General features: G+C 40.9%; 1 protein-coding gene across 1 annotated transcript in view; it reads right to left on the bottom strand.

Annotated features, from left to right (window-relative positions):
- The window catches only part of Ankrd55 (ankyrin repeat domain 55), a 154,967-nt gene that overhangs the window by 8,790 nt on the left and 130,455 nt on the right, over window positions 1-15,722 (bottom strand). The window contains exons 9-10 of the mRNA XM_008840381.2: window positions 12,141-12,308; window positions 3,775-4,433 (exon numbers count right to left, since the gene is read on the bottom strand). Coding sequence (XP_008838603.1) covers window positions 3,775-4,433; window positions 12,141-12,308 — 827 coding nt within the window. The remainder of the gene's footprint in view (window positions 1-3,774; window positions 4,434-12,140; window positions 12,309-15,722) is intronic.

Raw genomic sequence — 15,722 nt, 5'->3', positions numbered from 1 at the left:
TGTGTGTGTGTGTGTGTGTGTGTGTGTGTGTGTGTGTATGTGTGTTCGTGTTTCCTTAGAGACTGTATCTTGACTTTGGTCCCTTTTCTTTCTCTCCCTTTCCACTTCCTGCCTATAAGATTAGCCATCCCATCCCCCATGTTGTGCCTTACCAGGGACCCAGAGGCAGTGGAGCTGGGGAAACATGGCCTGAAGCTCTCAACACATGAGTCAAAACAAGTCCTTGCTCTGTCAAGCTGATTTTCTCAAATATTCTGAAACAGTGACAGAAAGCAGACTAATCTAAGGAAATAAAGGTTGAGAGAGATGAAATGACAGATAAGAAGCAGGGGCAATGTCGCCCAGACACTGGGCCTTTAGAAATCCTCTTTACCATGGATAGACCATTGCTTTTTGGTAATTAGGGTGATTAAATACTCAATAATCATTTAAGGATGACAGAAATTCTTTCAATTAAAACACCCTGTGACTTTTTGTCCAAACTAAGAAACTCAGTTTAAAGTTATCTTGGAGCTGGGGCTCAGTGGTAGAGTGCTTATTAGAATTCAGGAGGCCCTGGAATTGCATATTTTAGCAATTCCATTTCCCTTAAAGCTCATTTATGGGCTAAAGGCTCTTAGATTTATGTTATCATGACCCAGATTCCTTGAATGGTTTCTAGTTATACTAAGCACCAAAAAGGATGTGTTGAGGGAAACAAATGCTTTGACTGTAAGCACCATTACTTTCTTCAGAATCTCTTAGAAAGTTTCTGCTGCCCTAGGAAGGACTGGTTATTTCCTTGGGGACTAAACAAATCCTCAAAGCAACTGTATTAGATGTCCTTTTATTTCAAATAATATAGAACTGTTTGGAAGGCACATTAGGCAGAATCTACTAGTTTTCTCCTCAGAGTCTATTTTCTGTCTTAGATATAGAAATCCAATTCTGAGGCCAGAGAGTAATGCACCCAGCTATAAGACTACAATTCCCAGCTGTCTTTGCGGATAGGTGTGAACATGTGACCAAAGTTCTGCCCAATGAGATGTAAGCAGAACTGTGGGTCTTAAGGGAAAGGACTTCTAAATAGGAGCTGATTCATCTAGGGGCATCCTTCCTCCTGCTGTATCATATATCAGCCTTTGTAAAGTGACCTAGAGGGAGGAAGCTAGAGGCTAGGCTGTGGGGCATGAAGCTAGAAGGCACCTGTGTCTCTCATGATCCCAGAGCCATCACGAGTCTGGGAAATGCCTACTTCAGACATCTTTCATAGGGAGGGTAAGACTTGCCCCTTGCTATCTGGGCTGCTTCTGTTGGGCTTTTACTAAAGAAGGAGCTTAGAATTTTAAGTATATACCTTTGGTAGCCCTGACCCCATCCATCTTTCAAAGACCCAGTCTCAATTACATAGTTACCAAAAGAATAAGACCTTGGTCTCTAACACTCTATGAGAGAATAGATTTTTTTTTTTTTTTTTTGGTCTCATTTTTGAGACAGGGTCTCAGCTGTAACCAGGCTGCCTCCGCCTCCCCAGTGCTGGGATTAAAGGTGTGTGCCACCACACCCGATGAGAATAGAATCTTAACTTTGATAATTACCATCCAACAAACATAGCTGGTCTAGGCTCAGTTACACTAGCCAACCCTCTGTACTTTTTGCCTCACTGAACCTCCATGTTCCCCTAGTTGTTTTTTGTTTTGTTTTGAGATGAAGTCTTATGTAACTCAGGTTGGCCTTGAACTCACTATGTAGTAGAGCCTGGCATTGAAATGCCTGATCCTCCTGCTTCTACACCAAGCCCTGCGCCAGCACCAAGGTTACAAATATGTGCCACCACACTCACCCACTTATTGTTGGGCATGGTAGCTCACTCCTGAAATTCTAGATTTTGAGGGACTAGAAGTTCTGCTCTTGAGGAAGACTATCATGAGTTCAAGGACTGCCTGGTCTTCATAAAGAGTTCCAAGATTACAGAGTAAGACAGTGTCTGAAAAAATAAAAATCATCAATTTTGGCAGTCACACAGCTGAGCAATATGCTATAGTCTCCCCTAACTTGGCTGTAGATAATATCTCTAATCTGTGTATGGGTTATGGTGATTAACAGCTGCTTAGATTATTTTTTCAGGGACTTGAAGGATAATTTTGTTGAAACTACATAAAGTTGGACTATGCATACAGACATCATTGATCACCTCACCTACATCTATATCCTGTAAATATCCTCAAACCCTGTCCTCAGGGAGGAGATTTGAAATTTGAGTCCTTTACCTCTTTTGCTTGGCTTTGTTGAGAATCAACTTTTTCTCTTTTGAAAGTATCCTTGTTTCAGCAACTTACCAACTGTGCAGAGGGTAGTAGCTTGTTTTGGTTACTGTAGGCTGGACAGCTTAATTGTCAGTTTACATACCTGGTTAGAGGGAACCTCAATTGAGAAATTTTCTCCATTAGATTGGCCTGTGGCCATGTCTGTGGGGCATGTTTTTGATTGTTGAGTGATGTGGGAGGGCCTAGCCCACTGTGGGCAGTGCCACTTCTGGGCAGGTTGTCCTGTGTTGTATAAGAAAGTAGGCCAAGCATAGCCCAGGGAGGCAAGCCAGTAACCAGCGCTCCTCCATGGTCTTTGCTCCAGGTTTCTGGCCTGAATTCCTGCCTTGGCTTCCCTTGATAATGGACTGTGCTTGTAAGTCAAATATACCCTTTGTGGTGGTTTAAATGAAACTGTCCCCCATAGGCTCCAAGTATTTGGACATTTTTGTCCCCAGTTGGTGGTGCTGTTTTGGGAGGTCTTAGAAGGCATGGCTATCCTGGAGGAAGCACGTCACTGGGGGTGGGCTTAGAGAGTTCTTAAGGCCTTGCCGGATCTCTAATCACTGTCTTGCTGCCTTTACCTGCTTGACGATGTAGAGCCTAGCTTCCACTCTTCCTCCAGCCACCTCTGCCACCATTTCTCCCTGCCATGATGGACTCTTGCCCCTTAGAACCGTAAACTCAAATAAACTCCTCCTTTCATAAGTTGCTTTGGTGAATATTTCTATCACAGCAACAGAAAAGTAACTAATATACCCTTTCCTCCCAAATTGGTTTTGGTCAGTATTTTTATTACAGCAATTGAAAGTAACTAGAACAAACTATAATGACCCTTTTCCCTGCTCTTTTTGAGACACATCTCATTGGATCTTAGGTTTTTTATATTCCTCCTCCTGAGTGCTGGCATTGCAGGACTGTGCAACTGTGCCTAACTACAATAAACTTCTATGTTGTTGGACTAGCATCAAATTGTGACTTTGGCTTTTTGGTACAGGTAGCTGGACTCAATTCTAACTTATAGAAAAGAGACACACTAAGGCTGTCTACAGAACAGGAAAACAACAAGACTTTCAGGTTTTCAAAAGATTTTTAAAAGGGGAAGGTCTTCAATCTAGTGGTAGTCCTGGACAAAAAAAGTGGCCTTAGGGGCTGGAGAGATGACTCAGAGCATTGACTGCTCTTGCAGAGAACCGGGGTTGAGATCCCAGCACCCATGTGGCAGCTAACAACTGTCTGTAACTCCAGTTCCAAGGGAATCTGACACTCTCTTTTGACCTCTTCCAGTACTGCATGACATGGGTGCATCTACACACATGCAGGCAATACACTCATACACATAAAATAAAAACAATACATTTTTTGAAAAAGGTGGCCTTAGTCACTCATTTTATTGCCCTGCTACTTACCTTACAGTTTCTAGTTAGATCTGCATGAGACACTTCCTATATGAGGCTCTGAGGAATGAAGAAGAAAGGAAGGCCATTACCTGGTGAGGGGTTGTGTATATGAGGAAGATGTGGTGGCCCAGAGAGTTCCTGGTGACCAGGCTGGCCAGCGAACAGCCTGTCTAGCAGCTTATCAGAAGAAGACACAGTCCAAGCTTTGCAGGAGAACACCTGATTAGTGTCACCCTTCCAGGGATTATCTAATGGCACCTGGCAGCCAGTCCTATTATTTAATAAGTCCTGTTCACTTCGACTTTTCTGAGAACGTTGGGCAGTATGTTGAGGGCCAGAGCTTAGGCCAGCATGAGAAGTGGTTCCATGGGAGGCTGTCAGGAAGTTATTACCCAGGGTGATGGGTGGGAGACTCTGTGTTCTGATTGGTGGAAGCCCCTTCCAGGCCAGGGGTTTCTTTTCTGGCAAGAGATACTTTGAATTCTCTGAGGTCCTCTTCTTAAAGACAACCATAGCCACCTTGCCACCAGGCTGCTCTTGGCAGTTGGTAACACTGTCAAAGGTGGTGATGATGTTACTGACTTCCGAGGTGTCCTCCCCCTTGTGCCTGTCCCTGCTGTGGTCCTTCTGAGGGGCTTTCTGCTCTTCTTTCTTGTTTTTGCAGAAGATTTGGTTGAGCATGCTGAATCGCCCTTCCTTCTTTTGGGGTCGACTGTTTTGTGGAGGAAGAGGTTGAGCAGGCTCAACTCTATAGAAATATAAAAGAACAAAGATGCCAGGTGAGGACAGGAAATATCAGTAATCAAAATACTGGCATCCCCATTCCATCTGCTTGGTCAGCTTGTTTGGGATCATCCACAGATGTGCAAGGAGTCCTCGAGTCAAGATTTTGTTCAAAAACTCCAACTCTCCATTAGCTCCTTGCAGAACTGTTTCTGAAACACAGCTCTCTCTATCTCTCTCTCTCTCTCTCTCTCTCTCTCTCTCTCTCTCTCTCTCTCTGTCTCTGTCTCTCTCTCTCTCTGAGACAGGGTCTCACTGGGTAATATAGCCTCAAACTCGTAATTCTTTTGCCTCAGCCTCCTGAGTACTGATTACAGGTGTGTGGGAGCACTGTTCTACCAGACTACTCTTGATTCTTCAGGGGCTATATTATTTCCCCCCCCCCCCCATTTTTTTGTTCTTTGAAAGCTTTATATATGTATATAATGAATTTTGGTCATTTTCACACCCATTTCCCCTCTCTCATCCTCCTCCCTCTCCTGCTGAAACCTTTCTTTCCAGGAAGTCCCCTCTTACTTTCATGACTTATTTCTGTGTGGACCCACTGGTTTAATGAAAGTTTCTTGCATGTGCAGGTGGGAGGTTATTTACTGGAGCATGGGAAATTTATCAGTGGCTATACCACTATAGAAAATAATGTGAGACCTCTGGACTACCCTGACAAGTATACCTGTCACCACTCATCAAAGAAGCTTCATTTTGCAACAGATGGAGACTATTACAGAGTTCTAAAACTAGCCACACACAGAGAATAAGTGTAAGATACTCAGTCCTGCATCTACAATGGAACCTCTACATCTAAGGCTCACAGAACATAGTGGAACAGGGGGTAGGGAGAATACTAATGCATTTCTCAACTCTCAACAGCAAAGCTTCCTCATGCAACAATGGGTGATTAACACAGAAAGCCACAATTAGCCAAAATATATAGAGTAAGAGACTGCAGAGTGCATGTCCCTTGATAGGACTCTTATCTTAAACCTCACTCACCCAGAGCTCAGGGACCATTGCAGAAGAGAGGGGCAGAAAGATTGTAAGAGCCAGGGTTGGTGGATGACCACAAGGAAACAGAATTTTCCAGGCTTCTGGGAGCTTACTCATATGAACTTACAGCAATGGTGACAGTATGCACAAGGCATGCAAACTCAAACCAGACAAAAACCCAGTACAGAAGTGGGGAAATGGGTAAGAAGCCCCAGCCTTAGCTGAGGAACCACTAGGAGGGAGTTGGTCTTCTTTAAGGGAGTGATGATAGATAGGTGGACCAGGCTCCAGAGGATGAACTCACACCCAGGTCATCTGGGAACACAAACTTGACTCAATAGAACTTACCATATATGACAAGAATGCATGAAATCTAGTTGTGGGGTGGCTGTGAGTGGGTGCAGATAGAGGAGGGAGTATAAATAGATTAGGTTGGATGACATGCCCAAAAATTCAATTAAAATATATTGAAAAAAAATAACATCCTATCCCCCAACAACCTAATAGCTGCCCATAGTCCCTTAGGGAGGGCCCCTCCTCTATCCATGATGAAAGTGGGTGGGCTTTATCTTGTGCAGGTCTTGAGCAGAGAACCACAGCTGTAGAAGGTTCATGAGTACAAGACTACATCCTTATGGCTTCATATTCTTTCTACCCTCTCCTGTGATGTTCCCTGAGCTTGGAGGGGGTGACACGGCTATTTATCCCTCCTATTTAGGGGATAGCACTCCACTATCACTTATTCTTGGCATTTTTGGCCAGTTATGGGTTTCTGTGTTAACCTCTATAGTCTCTCTCTCTCTCTCTCTCTCTCTCTGTCTCTCTCTCTCTCTCTGTCTCTCCCCCCCCCAATATGGAGAGCTTGATGTTGTGTCTTTCTCAAGCAATCAACCTTATTTATATAGTTCTTCTTTAATCTACATTTATTATTATTGTGTGTGAACAAACGCTGTCTGAGAGAAGCTGCATCTTCCACTGAACCTTCTGGTAAGATTGAATAACTGCTCAGAACTTCAGTGATTCTGGAGAGTTTGGAAGGTTAAAATTCAGAGTTGGAATATCCTGGGCCTTTAGACCTCTTAACAAACACTTATTGCCTTCCTCTGGGTGTGAGCTAGTATCTTTGTGATTTTTAGGTAAATCATTTAGAATGTACAGACAGCCAACTGCCACCAACCAGAAGGCCTCAGCATCTGAGGCCTATTGCAGATTTCTCCGTTTTGCTTTAATCTGCCTACCTAATGTTTCTACCAATATATTTGAAAAGTGCCTTGATTTATGACTTTCTTTGTTCTGTTACTAAAAACTTCATCAAACTGTTACTACCATGAAACATGGAATTTGGGCTAACCCAAATCTATGTTCCTGGACCATGTCACTCACATTTGGTTCCAGAATAAAACTTTTGTCCTCTTTGAGGTGAGAGTTGTGTGTGTGTGTGTGTGTGTGTTGTATAAGTGTGGATACATGCATGTATGCCATGGCATAGGTGTGGAAGTCAGAGTACAGCTTTATGGTGCTTGTTCTGTCCTGTCACCTTTCTCTCACTTAATCTAGAGCTGATTTATTCAGCTAGACTGTCTGGCCAGCAAGCCCCAGAGATCCTGTCTTTACTTCCCTGGTGCTTAGATTATAGACTACAGGTGTGGGCACTATGCCTGGCTTTTGCTCAGGTCCTCAAGCTTGGACAGCAAGCACTTTACCAGCTGAACCATCTCCCCAGCCTCCAGGAGCTATATTCTTTCCATGTTTCACCCTGTGGCAATTTCCTTTCACCTAGCAATTGAAGAAGCTGAAGACAGTTCAAGTGTTACTTGTTCTTTCTTTCGGTGGCTGCTAACAGGGACACGGGTGTTAAGAGATGAAGTCTAAGTGTGTGAATTTAGGCTTCACGTGGCAGAAAGGATGGAAGCTGTTAAGGTGAGTGTAGTTTTAGGCTTTCTCCAAATGAGAGAGAGCCTAGGGAATCCAAACAATAAGCTGACTTTACCTGTCCTGGAACCTGGCCTGTTTTACATTTTGTTCTTTTTGGTCTTTTTGAGACAGGGTCTTCCTGTAGCCTCAGCTGGCCTGGAACTCACTGTGTAGACCAGGTTGGCCTCGAACTCACAGAGTAGGCCTCTGCCTCCCAAGTGCTGGGATTAAAGACATGGGCCACCACACCCAGCTTATTCTTTGTTTTTCTTCAGTAGTTTTTCAGATAAATTTGGTCATGAAAAATACTGTTGTAAAGGAAACAGGCAGAGAAAAGCCTTAGCTTGAATTTGAGCTCCAGTGTAAGAGGAAGTGCGTGTGTCAGTGGTAGGGTGTGGCAGGCATGAGCAATGCCCAACACGCAGGCAAATGTCAAAGAAAAAAAGGTCAGCAGCAGCTGTTTGGCAGCTTGTTAGAGTGTTTCCCTGGGGCACTGCTCGATTTTAGTTCCTGGGAAAGCCTGTGCTAGTCTCTTTTGAGTCCACAACTGAGTTCATGATGTCTGCAGCAGAAATCTACCGTGAAACCTGACCCACGTGCAGGCCTCTGAGACTGCAACATCGCTTTTTGGAAGGAGGCTGTAATCTGTTTGAGGAGCACCAGCACTCATTTTACATGCATATAATGGATGTTTTCTCAGGTCACCCAGGCTGCAATTGAATCTTTGTTCCCATGATAGTTTTTTGGTCATTTATATTATTATTATTTTTTTTTAAATTTTTATTTTATTTTTATTTTATGTGCATGAGTGTATTGCCTGCATGTATGTGAGTGCACCTGTGTTGTGCAATGCCGGAGGTCAGAAGAGGGCTTCGGATTCCCCTGGAACTGGAGTTAAGGATGGTTCATAGCCACCATGTGGGTGCTGGGAATTGAACTGGGGTCCTCCACAAGAGCAGTCAGTGCTCTTAACAGCTGCGCCATCTCTCCACCCCCCATTTATATTATTTTTAAAAATTAACATTCTTCTTTGATGATCTTACACATTTTGATCTTCAGTCACTTTTCAAACTACTGAACACAGCTGGACTTCTAGTATTCCCAAAGGGACCCCCAGGGGACCACTCACATCCTCTCATACAGACTATGTGTCTATGTTAGTGGCCTGACAGCATCTTCCACAGCCATCTCCTCCTTATGTTGCTGGCTGGGTCAGTGGGTTTCAAAGTGTGGTCCACTGAAAGAGAAAGACAGGAAGGGGCCAGGGTCCCAGTATCCCGTTCAAGGGTGCATAGCAATGACCCAACTTCCTTCCACTAGGCCCCCTTGTCTAAAAGGTTCCATGGGATTTTGGGGGAACATTCAGGATTCAAATTGCAGCAGTGTTGTATTGTGTAGTGGAAATGTGCTTCAAGAGCAGATTTTAGGTGTTCTGATCACACGCAAAAGGTATCTGTGAAATGAGGAATCTGTGGAGGACTGGACTAGTAATGATTTCACTATGAATATGCACATTATATGTCATATATATGCTTTAAATATATTCAATAAAAGTATACTAAAAATAAGCAAAGTAAGCCTATTATTTCAAGGAAAGCCATGATAGTGATACCAGTTACAAAAGTCTAGCTTTCAAGCAAAAATTAGGATTTTATAAAAGTTTTATTCATACCTTAATCTTAGCAGCATCCTACAACATGAAGGCTTTTCTTACTAGATCACTAGTGGTATTAACAAATGTGATTTTTTTCTATTTGTCTGTCTGGTTCTTGATATTTGAGACAAGGCCTCATTATACAGACCAGGCTAGCCTTGATCTAACTGTGTAATCTGGGCTATTCTTGAATTCATGATGCTCCTGCTTCGACCTTCTGAATGCAAAGATTATAAGTGTGTACTGCTACCCCCACCTGTGGTTTCTGAGACTGCATAACTCAATGTTGTTTGCAATATATTCATAACTAAGTGAACCAATATTTTTCAAATGACCAGCACAGATGTTATGAAGTTTTGAATGAATATATCATTCATTTAAAGTATAAGATTTTGTAATGGATTTTGCTATAACAGAGTTTAAAGAATTTGTTAATACAGTGACAGAGTCTACTATCATTTTTGGGAAACTAATACTTGTCAAGTTTTGCTCTACCAAAGAAATACACACAACTGTCTGAAAAAGCTGTTGAAATACTCCCTCCTTTTTAATTATATAACTGTATGAGGCCAGATTGTCTTCATACACTTCAACATAAACATTCTATATATCAAATTGAATACAGAAGTAGACACAGAAACCAAACTGTATCTGTTAAGCTCCGACTAAAACATCAGTATCAAAGAGATTTCATTTAAGGACATAGGAATGTGGATTCCTTCCAAATCAGCTCATTTGGAAGATAAATGACAAAAGCAAATGTCTCAAAATTGAAAAGAATTCAGTCTCCAGTGATGATTGGCAGGGAGAACCCATAAAGAATTAATAGATGGAGATGCAGCTGAACTCTATGGAAACCATAGGTTATGTAACTCTTTTCAGTAATTAGCTTCTAATGGAGCACCATGCCTTCACTAACTTGCTGGGTATTGTATGGAAGGATTTTATCATTAAGTCAGAGCAGGGAGATTTAACATACGTGTTCTGGAATCAGTAAATACAGTCACCTTAGCTTTTATTTTTAGTAGTCATTGCCACCAATTTCCATTAATGTAAACTTTTAGTTCAAAGGAGAATCTGGATTTTTCATCTGATCACTTAAAAGTTCTGTGATTTTGCCGGGCGTGGTGGCACACGCCTGCAGTCCCAGCACTTGGGAGGCAGAGGCAGGCAGATCTCTGTGAGTTCAAAGACTGCCTGGTCTACATAGTGAGATCCAGTCCAGCTGGGGCTACAAGGAGACCCTGTTTCAAAACGACCAAAAAAAAAAAAAAAAAAGTTCTGTGATTTTGTGTGTGTGTGGGTGTGTGTGTGTGTGTGTGTGTGTGTGTGTGTGTGTGTGTGTGTGATGCATGTGAGCTGTCATGACGTCACCTTTTCACCATGGCATTCACATGAGGACTAGCTATCCAAGTTCTCAGATAGCTATAGAGCAGAACATATGAATGGATGAAACAACACAATAAATTCTAAAAAGATTTAATGGGAATGAACTAGAAATAAAGGCTTTCAAGTGCTGGTATCTTAATAGCAGTATCTGCAAACACTGTGGGTTTAAACAACTAAGAAATGATCAAAATTGGCTAAATATACTATTCATTGTCTTCACAATATTTTCTTAATAGTTTCTGAATTGATGCGGTGGTGTTTGTTCCTTCCGTATTTATAAATGTAACACTTTTTAGTGATTCTAAACATAGAATTACTTGGTTTGAAATCAAGTGGTTGAACTAGTCCTGACTTTTGTTTTAAGAATTCGATTGATTGAATGTTTCATTGAGGAAGCTTTAAGTCAGTTTTATCAATTCGATTCTGTAATGAACACAGCACCTAATGTTTTGACTTACTCTGTTGTGAGGACCAATGCTTAAGCTGGATTTTTCTGGATTTTGAGCAGCAACCCAGTAGATCTGATGACAAATTGCTGTCTTGAGGTCTGATTTTTTTTTCCCCTTTGTAATAGGATTAAGAATTCTAACACTGAAAACTCACACAGATTTGTAAGGAATAAAGCCAAGGGAAAAATGGAATTTGTACAATGAATAGTAAATCTATCCTAGTGTAATTAGAGGAATGAAAATTTCTGTGTCCTAATTTCTCTCTTCATTGGGGTTAGACTTTGATCAGTTGAAATGTATATCACAATTTAAGCTTCAAGATTGCTTAATTATCTAGTTAAAAAAGATTTGCCAAAAATATAAAGTAATGCTGCTCTTATTAATTTTCTTTGTTTTGGAAAATAACATCATTAAATAAAAATTTATTCATTTATTTATTGGTAGCGTCTTGTTAGGTATGTGGCCCAGACTGGCCTCAAATTCATGATCCTTCTGCCATGGCTTCCTAAATTTCAGGATCACAGGTAAAATATTTTTATTTTTAATTAAAATATGGTTTTTATTAACATATAATAAGCATGGATTTATTACTTGAAACAAATAACTAGAATATTTTATTAAAAATTTCTCAGTTTAGCCAGGCATGATGGTACACACCTTTAATTCTAGTACTTGGGAGGCAGAAGCAGGAGGATCTCTGTGAATCAAGGCCAGCCTGGTCTACATAGCAAGTTCCAGGTCAGCTGGGGCGATGGGGAGACCCTGTCTCAAAAAAAAAAGGACAAAAACCCACAAACAAACAAACTTCTCAGTTTAAAATACTGGCATCTTTAATTATTTCTCAGAGTGTAAAAGGGTCTTGAGAAAAAGCCCCAAGAATTGCTAATTTGGGCAAAAGAAGAAAGAAGGAAAGGAGAGAAAGGAAAGGAAAGAGTCAAGTTTTGTGTGCTGATGGATTCAGGCTTATTGCTGTTATCTTATTCCACATAATGGAGACCATTTTACTCTGTGTTAGATGATAGCAAACATAGGCAATTAATTATATAATTAATAATGTTACATATATTACATAAGTATAATAATATTAAATTACTGAGACCAGAGAAATGTCTCAGTGAGTAAAGTGCCTTCTGACTACTGAAATTTGTCCTCTGACTGTCACATGTCACACACACACACATATAATATTAACTTACTGCTGGATTTTCACATTGATGGTTTAAGAAATCTTACTGTTATAAATCTTTGAGAGGATGAAAAACAAGCTTCCTGATGCACGCACCTGCTCTTTTGTGAGAGGAGCTTGACACAGGCTGTGTGGCCACAGTACAGGGCATAGGCCAGGGGCGTGCTCTCATTGATGTCCCGTAGGTTGCTGTCCATACCCAAGTCCAGCAGAGACTGGACACATTCTGCCTTTCCAGCAGCTGCAGCCCAGTGCAGGGGTGTCCTGGAGGAACAACACAGGAAAAACACAAGGGGCTGAGCGTCTGAACTATACAGGCTGGTTAGCCATTCTGGGCTCCCACTCAGAATCAGGTTGAAGTAGGAAAATCCCATTGCTAGTCACAGTAGGAAATGGTATAAACCTGGTCTAGGAAGGCTAGGGTGTGTTTGTAGGAGGCTTTCCTCTGGCTTTATGTATCCTCCCTGCCTTTCCACCTTCTCTGGTCTTCCTGATAGTTTCCTAGCAGAGGAAGTATGAACAGTTTTAAGGTTCTTTATACACAGTGCCAACTGCCTTCTAGGAAGACAGACTCACTTACCCCCCTCCAGCAGGGTCCTTATTCCTTCTGGAGCACTGAGAACTGTTACCATCTTTTAAAAAACTTCTTCACCAGTTTGGCAAAAATTTGCTGTTGTTGCCTTGAAATTTTTGCTATTTGAATTTCTTCATTGACATTACTTTTATACCTTTTGTATCTCCCTCCCCACCTTTTTTCCCTTTGAGACAAGGCTTACTGTACAGTGAAGTCTAGCTTTGAATTTGCAGTCATCTTGCCTGAGCCTCCTGAGTGCTGAGATTACAGGCATGTGCCATCATGCCTGGTTCTATTGTCCAATTTTGTATTAGAGTGTTAATATTGTCCTTACTAATTTGTATAGGCTCTTTACATATTTAAGGTATTGATCATTTATAGGTCATTTATAACAAACTTAGAAAATTGTTACTTAACCTTTAATTTTTAATGATTTTTCTATTAAAAGTGGGAAAACAATCCCATTTAATTCCATTTCATTTTGTTTCGTTCATGATATTATGCTTAGAAAGTCCTTTATTAACTAAAAGACAGATATTCATCAATATTTAAACATTGGTTAAATTGTAAAACTAGTGTTTTCTTAAGAAAATAAAGAGAAGCTAGACAGGAGAGAATATTTATAAACTATATATCTAACAAAAGGCTTATACATAGAATACAGAAGATCTTTCAGGACTGAAGAATTAAAAAACTCATTTGAAAAATAGCAGACTATCAGAATAGACACTTCATCAAAAAGCTGTGTGGGTGGTGAAGAAGCACAGGAGGAGGTGCCTACCCAACAACATTTATCAATCCCAGAGGGCAAGAGGGTAAAGCAGGAGGGTAGCTGTGAGTTCAAGCAAGCCTGGGCTACACAGTGAATTCCAGGCCAACCAGGGCTACAGAGTGAGACTCTGCCTCAACAACAAAAAATTGTCATTAGGGAAATGCAAGTTAAAATGACAAGGAGATACAACATACCCATTAAGATAACTAAAATAAGGCAAATCCCAACAAAGTGTGGTAAAAATAATAGATGCTGGTAAAATATAGAAAAATTGGAATATTATTACAATATGAGTGGAAGTTTTACATGGCTAAACATATATGGACTGTTTGACCCTGAAATCTGACTTCTAAATAATGAGATAGAGAAATTTTACATTAGCATAAAAACCTGTTCTCAACTGTTTATAGCAACAGCATCATAAATTCCCCAAACTACAAACATCCCAAAATCCTTCTCTGTGTCAATGGGTAAACAAACCATGGTCCATCTATACTGTGGAATATTACTCAATGGACAAAAAGAACATGATATGGACAGTAGAGCTGAATCTCAGATGCATTCTGCTAAGTGACATAAGCCCGTTTCAAAAGGTTCCATAATGTACAGAGGTTGCGCTTCCCTATTCTAAAAATCTGAAATAGAAAATGCTCCCAAATCTGAAACTGAACACTCGCATGTTGGATGTCACAAGTGGAAAATCCTCCATCTGACCCTGTATGACAAATCACAGCCAAAATGCAGGTACACTTAAAATACTGTATAAAATTGCCTTTTAAAAAAATTTATTTAGTTTTTCTGTCTTTTTGAGACAGGGTCTTCCTGCAGCTCCAGCTAGCCTGGAACTTGCTATGTAGACCAGGCTGGCCTTGAACTCACAGAGATCTTTCTGCCTCTGCCTCCCAAGTGCTGCGATTAAAGTCATGTGCCACCACTCCCAGCATAAAACTGCTTTTAAACCACATATATAAACAAATTTTGTGTTTAGATAGGTTACATTCCAATATATCTCATTACATATATGCAAATCTTCCAAAATTCTGGCAATTCAGAAATCTGAAACACTGATTGTACAGTTATGGCTAAGGAACATTCAATGTGTAGTCCCATGTATGTGACATTCTGAAAAAGACAAACTGTAGAGAGAGAATTAGTCAGTAGTTGCCAGGGCTTAGGATGGCAGAGTGCTCCACTATACAAAGACAACATGAGTTGATGCTGGAGTTAATAGAATTGTTCTGAAATTTGTTGGTGCTGATACTTGAATCCGTGCAAGTTAAAACTCATATACTGTATACCAAAAAAGGGGGGTGGATTTCTGGATATAAATAAAAAGGAAACTAGCATTTTTTTTCTTAATTTATTTGGATTAAAAATAAAAAACAAAATCTGGCATGGCGACTCACGTTTGAAATTCAACACTTAGGAAGCTGAGGCAGTAGGATTGCAAGTTTGAGGCCAGCCTGGTTACATAGTGAGATCCTATCTCCAAATGAATGAATGGATGAGTCAATGAAATACAAATGTATGTATCTAAATCATGTTTCAGTATGTGCAGTGGGGTGTGGTACAGTCTGCTTTTCTAATACATGACTTACTTTTCTCAACACCATTTAATAAAGTGCCTGTATTGTATTTTGAGATCATGTCCTATTGCATAGTTCTACCTTTCTTCTGTCCTCTATTTAAAGGCATGGTTGACTTTGTACTTAACCTCAGGGGAGAGGTATGGAAGGCTAGATAAGACAAAAGATGTTTATCTGTTTCCACAAGCCAAGCTTAAAGCTGGAAGCAGATCTGGGGCAAAGGCAAAATATTGCATTGAACATAAAAAGGGAGTTGGATCCCCAATGCTGGACAGAAAATCCTTCCTCAGATGTCAAGGTAGGTGTGACAAGAGGATGGTAAAGGGCTGGGAATATAACTCAGGAGCAGAGGATTGCCTAGCAGGTGTGAGGCCCTGTGTTCCATCCTCACCGCCAATAAAACATTGAGATTGCCAAGAGCACAGAGACTAGAACTCAGCTTCCTTGGTGAAGCTACTGGGAAGGAGGGGTGTGTTTCGCCAGTGTGTGGTGTATTTAGCCAGTGGGACCCCCTTGCAGCCCAAGATCACTGTGCTCCTAAGCACAGCATGGAAAGAGTGATCTTTGTCAGGCCTGAAAGGACAAAGACTAGAATCAAGAGAGCCAGCTTTCTCTTCTGTTCTTATACACATTTTGGTAAAGAAAGGAAAGTATGAAGAAGAAGAGACTAAAAGAGATGGAGGTGAAGTTTCCCACTCATCAACTGAGATGGTTAGAAAATAAAAATTATAGGGCTGGCTGCAGCT

The sequence above is a fragment of the Nannospalax galili genome, unplaced genomic scaffold (genome assembly GCF_000622305.1).
Source record: "Nannospalax galili isolate Female #2095 unplaced genomic scaffold, S.galili_v1.0 scaffold339, whole genome shotgun sequence".
Classification (NCBI taxonomy): Eukaryota; Metazoa; Chordata; class Mammalia; order Rodentia; family Spalacidae; genus Nannospalax; species Nannospalax galili.
Note: the sequence above shows the minus strand (reverse complement) of the source record. Positions and strands in the feature narration are given on the sequence as shown.